Raw genomic sequence first — 18,344 nt, forward strand, 5'->3', positions numbered from 1 at the left:
CTCTGCATCGATTATTCTTGGGGCTCTGCGGCTAGTTTGAGCGTAGGGAAAGTGAGGGATGGTGAAGGACGAAGTGGAAGAAACCTGCTGACCCCAAACCTCAGCTAACCTTGGTCCTAACGACTCTCAATGGAAGATAGCGTGATAAATCGGAAGGTAGGAACTTCCTTAGGTAGTACAGCAAGGACTAGGAGTAGAACCAGGTATCTGGTACAAAAGTGTACCTGAGAGTAGACCAAATGGTAGAAGAAGATGTGTCTGCGGTGAAAAAGCCAGTGGCTTGACATCCCATAGACCACAACGGGAGTTCATCTCGAGGATTAATCTCAAGCAAAACATGAACAGCATGCCGCTTGAACCTTGGACAGCTAAACATTCGCATGACAGAAACACCTGGGCTCGCTGTCGCGGCTCTTTCAAGGATAGGCTCACCACCTAGAGCAATGTATGAAGTCATAATGGTGGTTAGGGTACATCTCAAGGATCCAATGCAGGTGAGATATTATCTTCACCTTTCCCTGTCCTCGCCACTTGGTGCGCGGTAAATTCTGCTTATCTGCGTCATCGCACACGTTAACATGCGTATCTATATTCCTTGCAAAGCAAGGCTGTTGGACCTGTTCAGGATTATCCAATTAGTGGCCTGACCGGTGTAGTAAGGGTCCCGCAGCACCTGGAGTAACAACCTGAGCGCTCACTAGCAACAACGCCTTTGTAGCTCTCTCTCCATCTTTCGCCATTCTGACTGTCCGTGACTTCAAAGCGCTGGAGCTGGTGGTTTAGATAACAATAAACCACGGTGTAATGTGGCATTAGGGGACATGGGGGGCGTTAAGGGAAAGGTTATGGAACAGGGGGCACAACTTGATATGGGCCTGGCTTTATAGAGGCATACCTATGCTACCTAAGTCTATATGCTGTATAATTAATGATATTAGGGCTTTATGAACAGCAGCCCTACTGCGAAAAGACAAAAGGGGTGGAATCAAAATTCAGGATTAAGATATGTGAATTAATTAAGCAGAGGCAGTTCCATAAAAATTATCTTCCGTGCAGTGGTTAAGTGTTGCTGTGTGTAGAGGAGAAAGAATAACAAGACTTAACTTTTGCCATCATGACAGGTGTAGGAGTTAATACATAGTAATCAAACTCCGACCAAGCAATGGCAAAGTTTATAACATTATCAACTGCACAACCAGTACCCACAGCAAACTAGGCCCGTCCTTTCTCCGGTACTTAGCGAAACTGAAGCCAATCAGCCTCTTGTTGCATGAAAAAAAAAGGTATATTGTCGTGATTGAATAGGAGTTTGGTTGTATAGCCAACTCACAAGGCAGAAGGTTTCCTTCACAAGTCCACGGAGCTCACCCAGGGTGCAGTTTGAACATTGCACAGTCCTTTAATATGTCGCGGAGGGTGTCTTTGGTTCCCTCATCATTTATTCTCCTACTAAAGAAGACACATTCTCTTCGGGGGACATGGGTAGTGTCGCTAGCCATGGGATATCCTGCGTTACAGCGTGTCGAATCATGGTCTCAATGCGCTGGATCGTCTTCCCGGACGCTCTATCAGTCTGCCCAGTGGCGCGCTTCTGTGTCTTAATGCCACATGGTTCCGGGGGCTATTTGGGCAAACAGATCTCTTCAGAATGACGAAACCCCACAGTTTGAGCCCACGATCAGAAAGGCTTTATAGCGGTGGTTTTCGGGTGCCTTGCCCAGGATTTCCTAAGTTACCTAGGTAGCAGAACCATAAGGGCTCTATGTAGGTAACCACGCCCAGCCTCACTGTTCCGCCCCATCTTATAAAACCGCACGCACAGGCCCATGGCCGCAATTCCATATGTGTCTTGGACCGCATCATCAGCATCTCTTGTATGGTATATTGCTTCAGCTGGGCGGTGATATCTACCCAGTCCCTCTCGAGAAAATCTGCATTCAACATGATAAGTGTTGTGCTTATCAACCGTTGCATTTTCGAGCATGATTCTGCTGGTATTTCAAAAGGTATATTTTCCGTCTACCAATGGCCCCGGCAGTCGAGTTAACAGTGAGTTCCAACCTTCCATGGTCACAATGCCATGTCTTAATGGTCGCCTGGAATAATATATTACTCCCTTGACAGTGTACATGAGTCAACTCGATGCCAATGCTACCTATATCATAGCCAAGTATTTCTGCATTGTTCCTTAAGTCGTGGTAAGGTTTACAATGTAGAGTGCCCAGGTGGGACCCGGTGACAGGGAGAAGTTAGTAGAAATCCCCGACTAAGTATTTACTAAGTAAAGGGTTCATAACATGGCGAGCCGAGCCCCAGCCATAGTTTCTGTCAATATCTCGATCGAATAGAATATTATGATCAGCGGCCAGATGTGCAACCGAATGATGGACCTGGGCTCGGTCCTGCAATTCTCTTAGGGCTCTGACCCTCGCGACTCAACATGATCTTCCGTGTGAGCTTTAGTACATCTATAGCCAAAGCTTCGCCAGCGCGGGCGTTAGGGCTTCTCCCTACCTAATTCTTTGCAACCCCTGTTAAACTATGGATAGCTCTTCGCTTCAGTAGAACTGCCGTAAACCACGAACTAAACCACAAAGATTTTGTGATCAAAAAACACGCAACTATCCTTGTTTCCATGCATTTCTGGACAGTCAACTTCCACTCCCTGCTCCTTGATATATCAATATAGGCATTGATGTCTTGGTCCTCCTCTAGTATGCATTTTTGGGTGTCATTTTCGAACCACCTGTCGATACTGCGGTTAAGACAGGATAGGGAGGCACCTATCACAAACTCTTGTACGATTGTTGGGTGGTGTTCTTTAGGTTATAAATGTTAAGTTTCTTTAGAAATGTCTGCTGGCTTTGTGCCCATCCTGGGCCGTCCACTTCCACATCGCGTCATTGTCCGCGAATCTGAACAGGTTGAGAGTGGTTTTTATACTTTACATCCATGCTCTTAGTGTCAAAAACATTCCTATATGACAAGTATTCTCTGCGTCGTAATTCTTGCCATAGCTCAGTGGGTGGCTGACGCAGCCGTGACAGCAGCATGTCAAAGATACACAAAATCCCATGCCATGGCGACATTGTTCCCTTGCGAACCGTCCAGAGGACAGCAATGCCAATGGCACATGTTAGTTGGAAGAGACGCGGAAATAGCTCAAGCTACGTGGCTGACTTACTGGCCACCAAATACAGGAAGGGTCATAAGCTCGGTAAAGTACCAGCCAGAGGCTTTTGCTCCCTCTTGTGTAAGTATTGCCTGTGCCCGCTTGGTATAAATGAATGCAAGCTTTCACTTCCTCGATACCCAACAGTAATTGGGTAAGTTTTGTCCCCAGGCTGCTGTGTGTAACAGCAGTGAAGGCCATGTTTTTGAATTTTGATTTAAAACTGCCTTTTAACGTCTGATGCTAAGGCCCTCGCGGTTCTAGTACCCTGACAGCCGACAGAGTAGGCGCGCGAGCGATACCTTGCATTCATGGCGCTAGGGCCCTAATGTTCAGGTTCTGGCATGGCCCCGCAGGCAAGTGCATACACTCATTTTCCTAGAACCCCGGTTGTTAGGAAGTTGAGCATGCATTGCATGGTCAAAGTAGAAGTAAAATCGAGGTTGGACTTACCTTGCAGAAAGAAAACAAAGTTCGAGAATCTGAACGTGGCACGGCGCAGGACCCCATATTAATCTTCCTGCCATTAGCCGGCTCACCCAGGTCCAGATCAGCATCGTTCTCCTTTTAGCCCATGAGACGGCATGTTCGCGCGAAATTATTCTCAACTTGGGCAGTGGCCCAGCATGCTGTTTCTTGGTTGTGAGGTCGAGAACGCTGCTTCTGACTTTCCTTTGCATAACGCAGATAGCTATGGTGGTCAGGACGTTCCAAGAAACTGTACTAACCCAGTGGGCAGAGTAAATAGGCTAGAAAAGAAACTGCGCTGGATATTTCAGGCGTGACTGAGGGTTGGACGTTCGCACCGTGCCAGGCCAAGAAACACAGGAGCCAGAGGAACACGGCTACAAATAGCAAGCTGGAGGGCGCAGCCATATGGGCATGAGAAATAACGGCCAGAAGCCGCTTAATCAACGCGGGCAACGGAGCGGCCGGGCCCATGGTTACCTTATTCGACAGACAATCGAGTTAGCAATGACCAAAAAGGAAGAATTTGTAGTACTTACCACTAATATCTTGCTCATCTTCCTGCTCATCCTCCTGGTTGTCTTTGGAAAAATAAGCAGGCTGAGCATATGGCTCGCCATGGTATGGGATGTCTTATTTAACAAATAACTAAGTTAGCAATAACCAAAAAGAAAGAATTTGTAGTACTACCTTTGTTATTAAAGGAGAAGATTATTAGATCTTCCTCCTTAGGGAGGGGGGCTGGATTAAACATAAACGGCATTTTAATAAAAAATATAAAATGCAAATATAAAAGGAAGATAAAGAGAAAATAAAAAACAGAAAAGGGAACAGGAAATTACCCTACCATCGTTAGCGAGACCCGTGACCAGCCTACTCTTAGAATTAGTTTACACAAAGCGTCTACAGGTGCTCTTCAGGCTATCGGGGAACACCGGAACAACCCAGCCCCAAGAAAGGGGCAGATCGCCGTGAGAAATGGGAGTAAATTTGAAGAAGACAATATTATCCGGACCTAAGAAGGAGTCCATGTATACTCTGGCCTTGTCTTTCTCCTACTTCTTCTAGTCGAGGAACAGAAAGCCAGAATGTTCCCTCCATTCCAGATGCCACTTCCCACCTTGGGAGGAAACAAAACTCTGTTCGTAGAGTAGAAAGGGTCCGTACCAGGCAGTGGGCATGTTAGGCGTCGGATTTGCTGTATGCCATGCGGACACCAGCCAGCATGAGGGCTGAATCGGACCAGAAGCCCTGATACCACACCGCGAGACTGTACAGATTGACAGCATCCCTGACATTGGGGTGCGGGCCTAGGCCCTGGCCACGAGGGTGGTTCTTGCCGCGAAGCTTTCGATCCGCGAGAAGATCCCATGTCTCCCTTGACACTTATCGACAGGCATTCGACACTTTCCTTTGGCTCAGTAGCGAATTTCAGAGAATTCAGTCCCCGGTCAAGAGTTGATAATAAAGCAGCATTGGACGAATACTTCTTCTTGGACTTGTTGGGCATGCATATATGCGAGCAGGTAACTTAATGCCCATGTAGAGTCTTTACTACTCTACGTAATACTTTTTTAGAAGGCAGCAATGAGGAAACATGTTGTTTTGCTGAGGGGTGAGCGGAACTCGGTGCTGGCTCTTTTTCAAAATAAGAAGGGGCTTTGGTGCATGGATGTGCCCAGGTTATTATGCAGGTGGCCCAGGGACCAAAACCTTGTCGAGGTCCTAGGCATTTTTCAGCACTGCGACATTTGCCTCTTCCTGCGCGCCGCCGTTACCCACACGCACGACGTTACAGAGGCCGAGGACCCGGAGCACCTCAGGCTGGTACTAAGTAACGTCGAAACTAACGCACTCCCCGTTGCCAAGGTGTTACCCTCAGGGCTCAAACCAAGCTTGCGACATTCATCGATCCTCTTTGTCTTCGTGGCTGGGAGATCCCAGTCTTGCATCGCCCAAAGTCGGTATGCCCTGTGTCAGCCAATGGTGCAGATGGCTTAGTTCGATGAGGAAGCGCTGCAGCGCTTTGATAGCGCTTAGGCGCCTTAGGCAGTCTTAATTAAAATACTATAATACCTACCACTAAATTACTTGCCCGTATAACTATAATATTTATAGTTTTTTAAATATTATAAAGTATTAATAAAAGTATTTAAAATTTTTATTATTTTTAAAAACTTAAATTATTTATATAAACCCTAGTTAGCTCTAGCTTTTAAATATTATTATATTTTTTATTTAATTTTTTAGTATTTATTTAATTAATAACTTTTTTTATATAATATTTAAAGGGCCTTATAGTTATAAGCCTAAAAAATTATTTAATAATCTAGTTTATTAAATTTTTACTTATTTTTTTTTAAACTTTTTAAAGCTATTTATATCCCCTAAGTACTAGCCCTTTTATTATATAAAAGCCTTTTATAATTAATTATCTCTTATATTTATACCTAGGAAGTTAAATATTAATTAAACTTTAATTTTTATACTTAATTTAGGAGTTATTATAAGCTTTACTACTAGCACCTTAAATATAATAATTTTTTTAAAGTTTAAAAAAAACTAGCTGGTGTAATATAGTTATATTTTATATATTATAATTATTATAAAAGTTTAAAAATATTTTAATTTAAAAATAATTTACTAAACTCCTTTTTTTAAGCTCCCTTAACTTCCTAAAAATAATATTAATAAAAAGGCATTTAAAATATTTAATTAAAAATAAAACCATGCTAAGCATGTTTTTTTAAAAATTTAAAATATTAATAATATTATATAAAAGTTAATTATACTTTTTATTTAGTAACTTATTAAAAATAAGCTTATTATAAAGGTTTTTATTAAACTAAAGTAATAACTTACTTTTATTAATTTTAAAACTAAACTTAAGGCTTTTAATAATTATATTACTACCCTTATTATATTAATTTAATAAAAAAAAGTTACTTAATAGCTTTAAAATTATAAGCATGCTTGTTAAAAAATTTTATACCTTAAATAACCTAAAACTAATAATAAAATAGCTAATATAATATTTTTAAAGGCTATTAATAAATACTTAATAGCTTATATAAAGCGCTATATAAGTTAATTAAATTATAAAAAACCTAGTAAAACTAATTATTTTACCTTTATTTTTAAGTTTTAATAATATTTTTTTACTACTAATGGCTTTGCTAAAACCTTTATAAAAAAAATAGCCTTTACTATACTTGCTAAAAAGTTAAATTAACCCTTTGCTAATAATACTAAAAAATTCTTTATTAATAAACCTTTTTAAGTATTAACTAATAATAAACTAATTTATTTTTATAAATACAAGTATACTATAAAGTTTTACTATAACTTTATATATTTACACTATTTAAAGTCCTATAAAATAAATAAAGGACTAGAAAAGAAAATTAGCAAAGTGCTTAAAAAAATAATAAATATAGTAAAAAGCTTTAAAAGTTAAAGGTTAAAAATACCAAGCTTTTTAAAAAAAAATATTAAGAACTAGAAAGCTTAATAAAATAACTAAAAAAACACGTAGTTTATAATTCCTAAAGAATATTATAAAATAGCCCTAGTATTTAATATTTTAAGTAATTTAAAACTTTAAAATACCTTTATTTTTAATACTAGTGCCTTTATTTATGTTTATAATAATTTTAGCTATTTTACCTTTTTAAATTACTTTTAAAATAGTAATATTTAAGCTAAAAATATAACTATAGCTATATGAGGTTATAAATTAATTTTTATTTATTTAAAAGTATTTAATAAAGGGATTATATTATTTATACTATATAAAATTATATATACTCCTAGATTTTACCTTAATATTATAGTAGTAAGGCCTTTTTAAAAAGCTAAATATACTTAAAATTTTAATATTTTTATACTTAAAAATAATAAACTAGTTTTTTGCCTTAAAAATTATTTTTTAGGCCTTTAAATAATAAAACTAAAAAAAAGTTTTTTAAAGCTAGAAAAGGCTAACACTCTAACTTTATAAAAAATTAAAATTTTAATTTAAAAAGTATAGCTTTAAAAAAATCTTAAAGTTTTTTACTAGCACCTAAAATATATTAATAATAAAATACTTAAGTATTTTTTATAATAATATAAAAAGTTAATATTTTTAATTTTTAATTACTTAAGCACTATAATACTTGCTAGGTTAATTAAGCTTTTTAATAAATATTTAAATAGCCTAAAAAACTAGTTACTAAGTTATTTATTTATATTTATATTAATTTTATTTTTATAAAGCCAGTAATAAATAAAAATTAATAAGTAACTTATTTTTATAATAAGTACTTTAAAATATATTAGGCCTATTCTTACTAGCTTAAAAGTAATTATAAAAATATTATTAAGTAATTTATATAATTTATATAAAACTATTATAAAGTTACTTTAAAGTTTTTATTTAATAATAATAAACCTATTTTTAGTAATAATATTTTTAACTTTACTATTTTTAAAAATATTTTTTAAAATTAGTTTATTTTATACTTTTTATTTTAAAATAATATAGCTAAGTACTTTAAAGGCATTTTAATTTAAAAAGCTAAAATAATAACTTTATATAAGAATATTTTACTTAATATATAGCCCTGGGTTATAAAAGTAGTAGCTTATATTAATAATTAAATTTTTATTAAAGTTATTAATTAAATAACTTTATAAAAAAAACTTACTAGTAAAAAGCCTTATATTTTAAGTATTTAAATTATTAAATATTTTTCCTAGGCAAGAAGATTTTAAAAAAAAGGCCTTTATAAAATAAAGCTAAGGGCCTTACTTAAATATTTTATAGGTTATTAAGCCTTAAATATTTAGTAAATTTAATTTTTTTAAGATTAGCATGTTAAAGCTTATAAAAATATTATTTTTAATAAATCCTGGCTTTATAATTTATAAAAACTATTTTTTATTATTAATATTTAAATTAATTTTTTTAAATTATTAATTAAGATTTTTAAACCGCCCTCTTGCCGCTATATTATTAAAAATATAAATTTAAATTTAAACTTTACTAAATTTTTTAAAAAAAAAATAAAGGTATTTTAATAATAAGCAAGCTAAGGGTGGTAAAAATATTTAAAAATAAAAGTATTAAAAAAAATAAAAATAAAAAAAGATTTAGGTATAAGGTTATACCTAGGCCTAATTTTAGTAAAATTAAGGCCTTTAATTTATTAAAAAGTTTTTTACCTTTTTTTACTTTAAACCCCACTTTAAAACCTTAATATTATAAAATTTTTATATAAAAATTAATATTAACTAGTTTTTTAATAAATTACTATAGCCTTTATAATAGGTTACACGCTCCTAAACTTAAAAAAATTTATTTTTAAACCTAACTAGTTAATAATTATTATAAAAAATAAAGCAAGCCTACTTTTAAACTCTTATTTATTTTATTACTAAAAATATAAAAAAAGGTAAAGAACTAAGAATTAAACCTATTATTTTTTTAAATAGTTAACTAAATAAAAACTAGTACCTTAAAATAATTAAAAAAACTTTAAGTTTTATTTAAGTGCTTTAATAAGCTATATAAGTTATATTATTATTATAATTATTTTTAATTTTATTTTTTATAACTATATATAATTTACCTTTTTTACTTTTTATTAAACCCTTAAAAAAATACTTTTATTAAAATAAATTACTACCTTTTTTTAAGCACTAGAAAAATCTTAAGAATTATTTACTAAAAAATATATTTTTTAAAGCTATTAATTTTAAATTAAATAAACTTAAAAAGATAGGAGTATAAAGGGTAGTTAATAAATAAAAAGTAGGTTTAAATAAGCTAATTTCCCTATTATAAGTATTTATATATAAGTTTAATATAAATAACTACTTTTTTAAGGCTAAAGCTTAAATTTATATATATAAAAATCTTAAACTAGTTAATTATAAAAATAATTAAGTAGTTATAATCTTTACCTATTTTTTTAAGTTATTATAGCACTTATTACCTTTTTTAATATAAATATAAGGTAATATAATATTATTAATATCTTTTTTAATATAAGCCTTAATAAATTTATATATTTTTAATTTTTAAATAGCCGCAAGTAAGAAAAAAAGCTTTTAAAAGCTTTTAAAGCTATTTATAATTTTAAAAAGTTTTTTATTTTTAATAACTTAATTTAGCCACTACCTTACGCAAATTTAGCTTTACTATAATACCTAAAAAATGCCTTTTTACTAGTAAGTTAATAATTTTTTTAGTATATATAAATAATCTTATTTTTATAAACCTTTTTACTAAGTAAGGCTATTTTATAATAGCTACTTTTAAAAAAAAACTTTTAGTAAAGTATAAGCTTTGGTATTTTAATAAAGTTAAATAATTTTTAAAAGTTTAAATTTTTTAGGATAGTCCTTAGCGCAAGCTCTAGCTTTTTTAAAATTTTTATATTAAAATTATTATAAATTAATTTTACTTAAATATTATAATTTAACTATTTTTTATCCTGCTTTTATTACCTAGCAAGCTTTATTTAAACTTTAATATAATTATTTTTAAAAATATTAAAAAAATAAAGTTAAAAATTAAATCTATTAAATATGCTAGTACTTTTACTTATTTAAATATTTTTTATATAATAAGCTACTTATTAAAATATTTTATTAATTTTATAAATTATTATTAATATATAATAAATTAACTTATTTTTTATTTTTATAATACATGCTTTTTTACTTTTAAATACTTTGGTTTAAATAGCTTTAAAAATAAGATTTTTATTAAAAAATATAAAATTTATAAGTTATACTTTAATATAATATTTATAAATTACTTTAATTAATTTTTTAATATAGGCTATATTTATAAGTTATATAAAGGTTTAATTAAATAAAAGGCTATAAGGTAATATTTAATTATTATTTTTATTACTAAAATAAAATTACTTATTTTTATTAAGGCTTTTAAAATAATATACTAGTAATAAAAAGTTTTTAAAGCTATATAATTTAATTTTTAATACTAGCTTTTAATTTAATATAATAATAAATAAATAATTAATATTTTTATTAATATTAATATATAACTTTACTTAAAGCTTTATTATATTAATATTTATAATTTATAGCTTAGGCAGGAAGTTTAATATAAAAATTTTTATATTAAATAAACCCTTACTAACTAAATAATTATAAATAGCTTTATAAAAATACTTATTAAATAATAATACTAAAAACCTATTAAAATACTAGGTTTAATAAATATTTCTAGCCTTATTTTTAATTAATTTAAAAGTAAGTAAGTATTAAAAAAGCATGTTAATTAATAATAAAAATTACTTAATTTAATAAAAAAGTATTATAGCACTTTAATAGCACTTAAATATTTTAAATAATTTTAATTAAAATATTATAATACCTACTACTAAACTACTTGCCTGTATAACTATAATATTTATAATTTTTTAAATATTATAAAGTATTAGTAAAAGTATTTAAAATTTTTACTATTTTTAAAAGCTTAAATTATTTATATAAACCCTAGTTAGCTCTAGCTTTTAAATATTATCGCGTTCCTTATTTAATTCTCTAGTATTTGTTTAATTAACAGCTTTCCTTTGCACGGTATTCAAAGGGCCTCATACCCTGATGCCTGTCGTGTCGAGGCCTTCGAGGATTGGCAAAAGATGAGTCTTTGATAGAGGGTCGTCCGGGGTCCTATCCATGGATGGCTATCGACACAGGACGCGCACCTTCCACCCGCGAGCTAATAACACTCAAGTGCCCTAGTCGCAACCCAAGCCCGAGACCGACTGGGAATCTTGCGAGCGGCCAGTAGCACGCAGCGCAAGCAGCGAGCGCGGAGGGGGGCGAGGGGCAGCGGAGCCGGACTCTGCGCTAGTTGCGCAGGGACAAAAACACCTGGGCAAGAAACTGCCCAGCGGGGGGCGTGTCGGCGGCGGCGGCGCCCCGGGACGGCGAGATCGACGAGATCGAGTAGTTGGAGTCCTGCTCGCCCCATCGGTACCTTTTGGCAAAGACCGGGCTCCTCTGGCGGAGCTTTATGTTCAGGCTTCCAATTGTAGGGATTGTACCTACCGTTGGGTAGCCTCACAGGCCTTGGAAAGGTTTGGCGCTCGAGGTCTCTGTCCTTGGCCATTGTTGTCTCCGACGATTTATCCGTCGACTTTATTACTTTCAAGCTCGAATCTGTCCAGCTCTTGTACCGTTCCGTAGCCTATTTCTCTAGGAGTGAGCCCTGGAGTGCTTGTTCAGTCCAGTTGTCTGGTGTCTACCTTGTCATCGTCAGAGCTGGATTCAACGCGAAAGCGTCAATCACGGTCATCTCAATTTGTCCTGAAACCAGGCCGGGAGAGGACAGGAGTGCGCAAGGGCAAGGCGCTCTCTGCTTCGTTGCTTTCTAGCGAGGTGACGGGGGCATTTCTCGGCAATAAGGGTTCCTTTTACGTATTGGTGGCGGGCCATGTCTTGTGAGGCCGACTGGACTCGAGATACAAGGTGAGATGAGCAGGCAATGATTGATCGGACGTGGAAAGAGCCCAGGGACCTCGGGAGGATTGTGTAGATTGTTTGATTCGGACCAAAGAGTGGAAGTGCTTGCCTTGGTCCTAAGGCTCCCGAAGACAAGTACAGTATGAGTGCATGAGAGCCAGTGCAGTCTTCCGCTTGCGTATTGAATGCCTGCCGGTAGCTATTTGCGAGTTTAAGCGTTGCTATGGAATATGCATTTCCCCGAATCTGGTAGTGTCCACAGAAAAGACTGAGGATAAAATAACGCTCCATAGAGCATAAACCCTGTCTTTGGGCGCTGGGCTGACGTACGACTGCCACAAAATAAATAGCTTTTTGTGGTCTTCGGCGGGAATTCCAGTACCCCGTGCGGCGGCTCGTCAAAACGGCCATTGCCCTACGGAGGGCCGCCATCAGGGATCCCTTCCAACGAGCTGGGGGTCTCCAAGAGACTACCCAAGATGCCGACCCGAGTAGAGTGGCCAACTCGCACATCTTTATGCTTGGATGGGGCAATATCAGTGCCGGCAGCGACACAACTGCAGTCACGCTCTCTGCAATATTGTACCACCTGGTCCGCAATCCTCAAGCAATGCAACGCCTCGTTAATGAGATCAGCAATCCAGATCCTTCATGCAAATAAAGTCCTTGCAAGCAAGATTCACCCTACCCTATTCCCGTCCATACCGTGGTTCCTGCCGCTAAAGTGGGGTTGTGCTCGGAGTTGGAAACACCGCAGCCGTTTCCCGCAAGAGAGCCAATCTGCCCTAAATCAACGGTAGGCCAATGATTTTCTGTCGATATTGCCGATCTTGACGGGACTGTAGGGAGGTGGAGAAAGGTAGAGAAATAATATACAAGGGTAAATTAGAATCTTACTCGAGGTAAGTTGGCAGATTACACTAAGTAAAGTGTACCACTGAGCTAGGTATGATTTATTTCGAGATCTTAATAACAGAGGCTCGTTTAGAGTATTTAATGTGCACAGTCGCTGATGGTTGGAGAAAAATCGACAATGGACCCTCGACTAATATTCCAACTTACAGCATCGGCAATGGCATCAGTATGTTCAGGAGCAAGCCTTGCCTTCTGGCTTCTCTCCACCGAGGGTTTAAGCCAGCCAGGGCTGAGCAAGAAACGACTCATTCTCAGTCAAGCCGTTATAGGCGGAGTCATCATCCTCGGCACACACTTTTTTTATAGCTCCAAGTCGCCATAATAAGTCTCCGGAAGGTTGCCGTTTCTGCAAACCTTCTAGTCGTCTCTGTAAACCGATGGATGCCTGCCGATTGGACAAGGCCTGGCCGGTTCCGGCTTCAAGCTATAGATGACTAATCTAGGTAATGGTGTAATGGCAGTATCCATGGTAGAAGATGATGATATTCTCCAAGGTTACTCCGTGGCTAACAACTAACTAGGTAACTATATTATATAATATATATATGTTATATAATAAATGCCCCTTATAAAAAAAGGCAAACCTTTTAATTATTTATTAAATATAACATAACTAGAGTCCGCTTAAAATAAAAATATAAAAAATATAAAAAAAAACTACAAATTGCATAAAAAACCTAACAACTAAAAATATAATAAAAAATAGTTACTAAAAAATAAAGTCCTACAGGAAACCACTAAATAATTAAAGTAACTAGGTTATTCTTTTTTTTAAAAAAAAACTCCTGGGGGGAGATCCTTTAGGTAATATATTAATTATAATTAGGTTAATAATAAAGCTAGTATTAGCTACCTATTTTTTTTATAAATATTTAAAAAAATATTTAGAAGTAAATAGTAATCCTAAATATAGTAATATTTTAATTTTTAATAATAATAATTTATATTTTAATAGTATATTTAGGTAACCCGCGTGTAAAGTAGCTTTAAAAATTAAAATAGTTTTTTATAAATATTTTAGCAAGCTTAAAATTTTTATACCCGTGATATTAATTAAATTAGCTCCTATTAAATTAAAGTATATATTAATAATATTTAAATTTATTAAATTAGCTAGGGGCAAAAATAAATACCTACTAAAGTGCCTTATTACTAAGTATACTTTAACTTATTATAATCTTATTAATAACCATATATTTACCGCCCTATTTATAGTAAGTTAAGTTAACTATTTATTATACACTAAAAATAAGGTATTTAAAGTTTAGGTTATTAATATTTAACCACCGTGTATTTAATAAAGTAAAGCTAGTATTTAATATAATAATAATAATATTTAATAAAGTAAAGCCTGTATTTTAACTACCAGGGTTTATATTTATTTTAAAAAAGTTTTATTAAAGTAAAGTATTAAAAGCTTATATTATATTTAGGTAAGTTATATTTAAATTATTTTAAGTAATAGCTATTATGCAAGTATGTCAGGGCCAATGTTTTTCTATTTAATATTACCAGAGCTAACCTACTGTTAGTTTGGAGTTAGTGCCTTAGGTAACCTAAGCTTTAGCCTTAGGCTGCCAAGGCTTGGTATACTTTATTATTATATTAAATTATATAATTTAACTAGGTTATTATTATTTAGGGTTTTAATTTTTAATTAAGTAAGGTTAGGGTAAGCCTTAAGTATAGGCCTAAGTAAAAATTTATATATAAAATATTTTAAATTTATATTTACTTTTTAATTAAAAATAGCTTAAGCATAGCTTAAAGGTTTATAAAAATAGCCTTAAAGCTAGCCTTTTTTTTAAATTTTTAAATAACTTTTTTAATATTATTTAACAGGATTTAAAATACTTTATTTTTATTAATTAAATTTTTTTATTAATAGTTTTATTATTAGTAAAGATTATGCTAGACTAAATTTTTAAAAAATAAGTAAAAGTAATTTATAGGTATTTTAATTCAGGTTTTTAAAACCTAAACTTAAATAGCTAAAAAAGTGTTTTTTTATTTATACTTAAAAGTCCTGATACTATTAAAAATAGTTAAATAAAAAAACCTAACTTAAATAATTTAAATTACTTACTTAATAAGGTATAGTGTAAAATATACCCTTTACCTTATTTTTTTATATTATTATTATAACTTATTAAACTAAAAATTATTATAATTAAAGTTATTTTAAAAAAAAAGTAATTTAAAGCTACTATACCTAGGTTATTTACCCTTTAATTATATTATAATTAATACCGCGTGTTAAAATTAAAATACTTTAAAAAAAAATAAAAAAAATAACCTTTATAATTTAAAAATAAAGTAGTATTAGTTTACTAGCCTTTATATTAATTTTTTTATTAACTTTAATATTAATTATTTTATTAACCTTTATATTAAGCGTTAATAATATTTAACTTTAGTAATTTTTTAGCTTTAGTTTAAAATTAAGCTTAAATAATAAGTTAAGCTATTATTTTAAAGCTATTTTATTATTAAATCTTAGTATTAATATAAGTAAGTTTAGTTTTAAAAAAATTAAAAATATTATTAATAATAAAAAAGCTACTTAAAGGGCGCTATATTAAAGTAAAAAAAAGTAAAATAAAATTATAAAAATTTATAATTATTATTATAAAAAGATAAGGCTTTTTAAAAGCCTAAAATTAAGTTTAAAAAAATTAAGCCTTTAAAAAAAGGGATATAATAAGGCTTAAAATTTAGTTTAAAATTTTAAAAAATTACTTTTATAGCGCCCCTAAAAGGTTTTAAATAAATAATAAAAAAATTATATTTATTATTTCAAAAGCTTTAAAAAATACTTATAATTATTAAAAAGGTTAAGCTAAATTTTAAAATAATAACCTAACTTAAGTAAATTTTAAAATTTTTATATATATAGGTTAACCTAGTTATAAACTAGGGCTATTATATTACTTAATAACTTTTAATTAAATAATAAAATACTTAAAATATTACTTTTTAAGAACTTTGTTTTATAAAGTTAAACCTATATTTTAATAAGTTAAAGTTTAAAATATAAATTTTTATTAAAATATATAATAAAAATATTTATTTATACTTAAAAAAGTTAAAAAACCCTTTAAAAACTTTTATTAGCATAAATATAGTAATAATTTATATAAAGTTTATTTTAAAGTATAATAAGGCCTTAAAGGCCAAGAAAAAAAGTTTAAAGCTAGTTTTAATTTTAAAAATAAAAAAAATAAGAATAACTTAGGATAAAACTAGAATAATAGTAAAGTAGCTTTTTTAAAAAAAGGGAAAAAAAAAAGTAARAAAAAAAGTAGTAACTTACTTTTTTTTTAAAAAAAAAGTATTATAAAAAAGGGCCTTTATTTTAATTATAGTAAATTAAGCCACCTATTAAAGGCTTATTTAAATAAAAAAAACTAAAAAAAGCTAGTAAAAAATAAATAATAATTTATTAATTTTAAGTTATTAAAGTTAAACAATTTAAAAAAAAGATTTTTTTTTATTCTTACAAATCTTAGGATATAAAAAAATAAGGTAAATTAATAATTTAAAGTATTACTTAATATTAAGGCTAATACTAATTTTATTTTAGTTTAATATTTATAAAAGTAAAAAATTAAAATAAATACTAACTATATAATATAGCTAGTTTAATATATTAATAATATTTTTACTTTTTATTATAGGTATTTATAAACTTATACTTGGGTTTATAATTTAAAAAAAGTTATAAAAATATTTAATTTAATATATTATATTATTAATTTTATTTATAAAAATTATTAGGTAGTCCTAGGATGTTCCTAAATAATTAAAGTAAATTTAAACCTTTACCTTATTATAATAAAATTAACTTAGTAAAATTATATACCTTTTATTAAAATTAAAATATTATAAAAGTTTATAAAAATTATATGCAAGAAACTAGTACTTATAATATTTTATTAATTAAAAAAAATTATAAAAAAGTAAAGGTAGTCCTACCACCCTAATATATTTATTAAAATAAAGTTTTTTTTAAATAAAAAGCTACTTAATATTGAACTAGTAAAATAAAGTATAAAATCTTATTAAAAAAGGGTAAAAAGCCTTTATAAGGTTTTATTTATAGTTTTTTAGTATAAGTTATAAATATTAAAAAAGTATTTTAATAAAATACTTAAAAAAATAAATTAAGTTATTTTAAAGTAGTGCCGGAACGCTAGTACTTTTTATTTAAAAACTTAATAAATTTTTATATTTTTATATTAACTATTATAAATTAAATATAATAATTAATAAGAATTATTATTTATTATTTTATATTAATAAGCTAATAAATTAGCTAGTAAATATAAAATATTTTACTAAGCTAAATTTACGTAACATGTATTATTAAATATAAATTTAAAAAAATAAATAAAAAATAGTGTTTTAGACTTATTATAATTATTATAAGTATATAATTATATCTTTTAGCTTAGTAAATATACTAGCTATATTTTAATTTTATATAAATATAGTTATAAGCAGGATTTTTAATAAATTTTATATTATTTACTTTAATAATATTCTTATTTTTTTTTAAAATAAAAAAAAACATGTGTACCATGTTTAGGAAGTTCTTATTTAATTTAAAAGGCATAATTTATATATAAAATTATTAAAATATAGTTTTTATAAAAAGAAGGTAAAGTTTTTAGGCTTTATTATTAAATAAAAAAAAATATTTATTAATTTAGACTATAGCTAGACTATTATTAATTAGCTAGAACTAATATTATTTTATAAATTATAGGTTTTCTTAGCCTTTATAAATTTTTTTTAATATTTTATTTTTAGTTATACTAAAGTAACGTGTTTAATAACCTAACTTTTAGTAAGAATAATAAAGGGACATAAAAGTGGGTTATTCTTATTGTTTATTAATATAAAAAATATATTTAAAAAAATTAAGTTAAACTTTACTAAACTACTAATATTATAGTACTTTAATCCTAAAAAAAATTATTATTATTAATATATTAAGGTTTATTATTACTAGGATTATTATATAGCTTAAGTAAAAAAAGTTATTTAATAAAAAATAGGACTAGTAGCACCTTATAACCTTTTATTTTTATTAATTATATAAACCTAAGCTTTATTATAAGGTTTGTAATTAGGAATTACTTGTGGTAATTAAGTGTTTTAAAAAATAATATTATTATTTTAAGGGCTTTTTATATTTTATATATATATAATATAATTATAATAACCTGTGCTATTTTTTTATAATAAAGGTTTTAAATTAAAAATAAGTATAATAGGCAAAATTACTCGCGGCTTATAACTT

At 30.0% G+C, this 18,344-nt stretch overlaps 1 protein-coding gene across 1 annotated transcript; it reads right to left on the reverse strand.

Moving 5' to 3' along the window:
- Window positions 1-11,509: 11,509 nt before the first annotated feature.
- On the reverse strand, window positions 11,510-11,771 carry DSM5745_07973 (uncharacterized protein; the record flags this gene model as incomplete). Its single annotated transcript, XM_026749989.1, has 2 exons — window positions 11,510-11,671; window positions 11,727-11,771. 2 exons carry the CDS (start codon window positions 11,769-11,771, stop codon window positions 11,510-11,512), a joined length of 207 nt encoding a protein of 68 aa, XP_026600993.1.
- Window positions 11,772-18,344: the final 6,573 nt, after the last annotated feature.

The sequence above is a fragment of the Aspergillus mulundensis genome (assembly GCF_003369625.1).
Source record: "Aspergillus mulundensis strain DSM 5745 chromosome Unknown scaffold_9, whole genome shotgun sequence".
Taxonomy (NCBI): domain Eukaryota; kingdom Fungi; phylum Ascomycota; class Eurotiomycetes; order Eurotiales; family Aspergillaceae; genus Aspergillus; species Aspergillus mulundensis.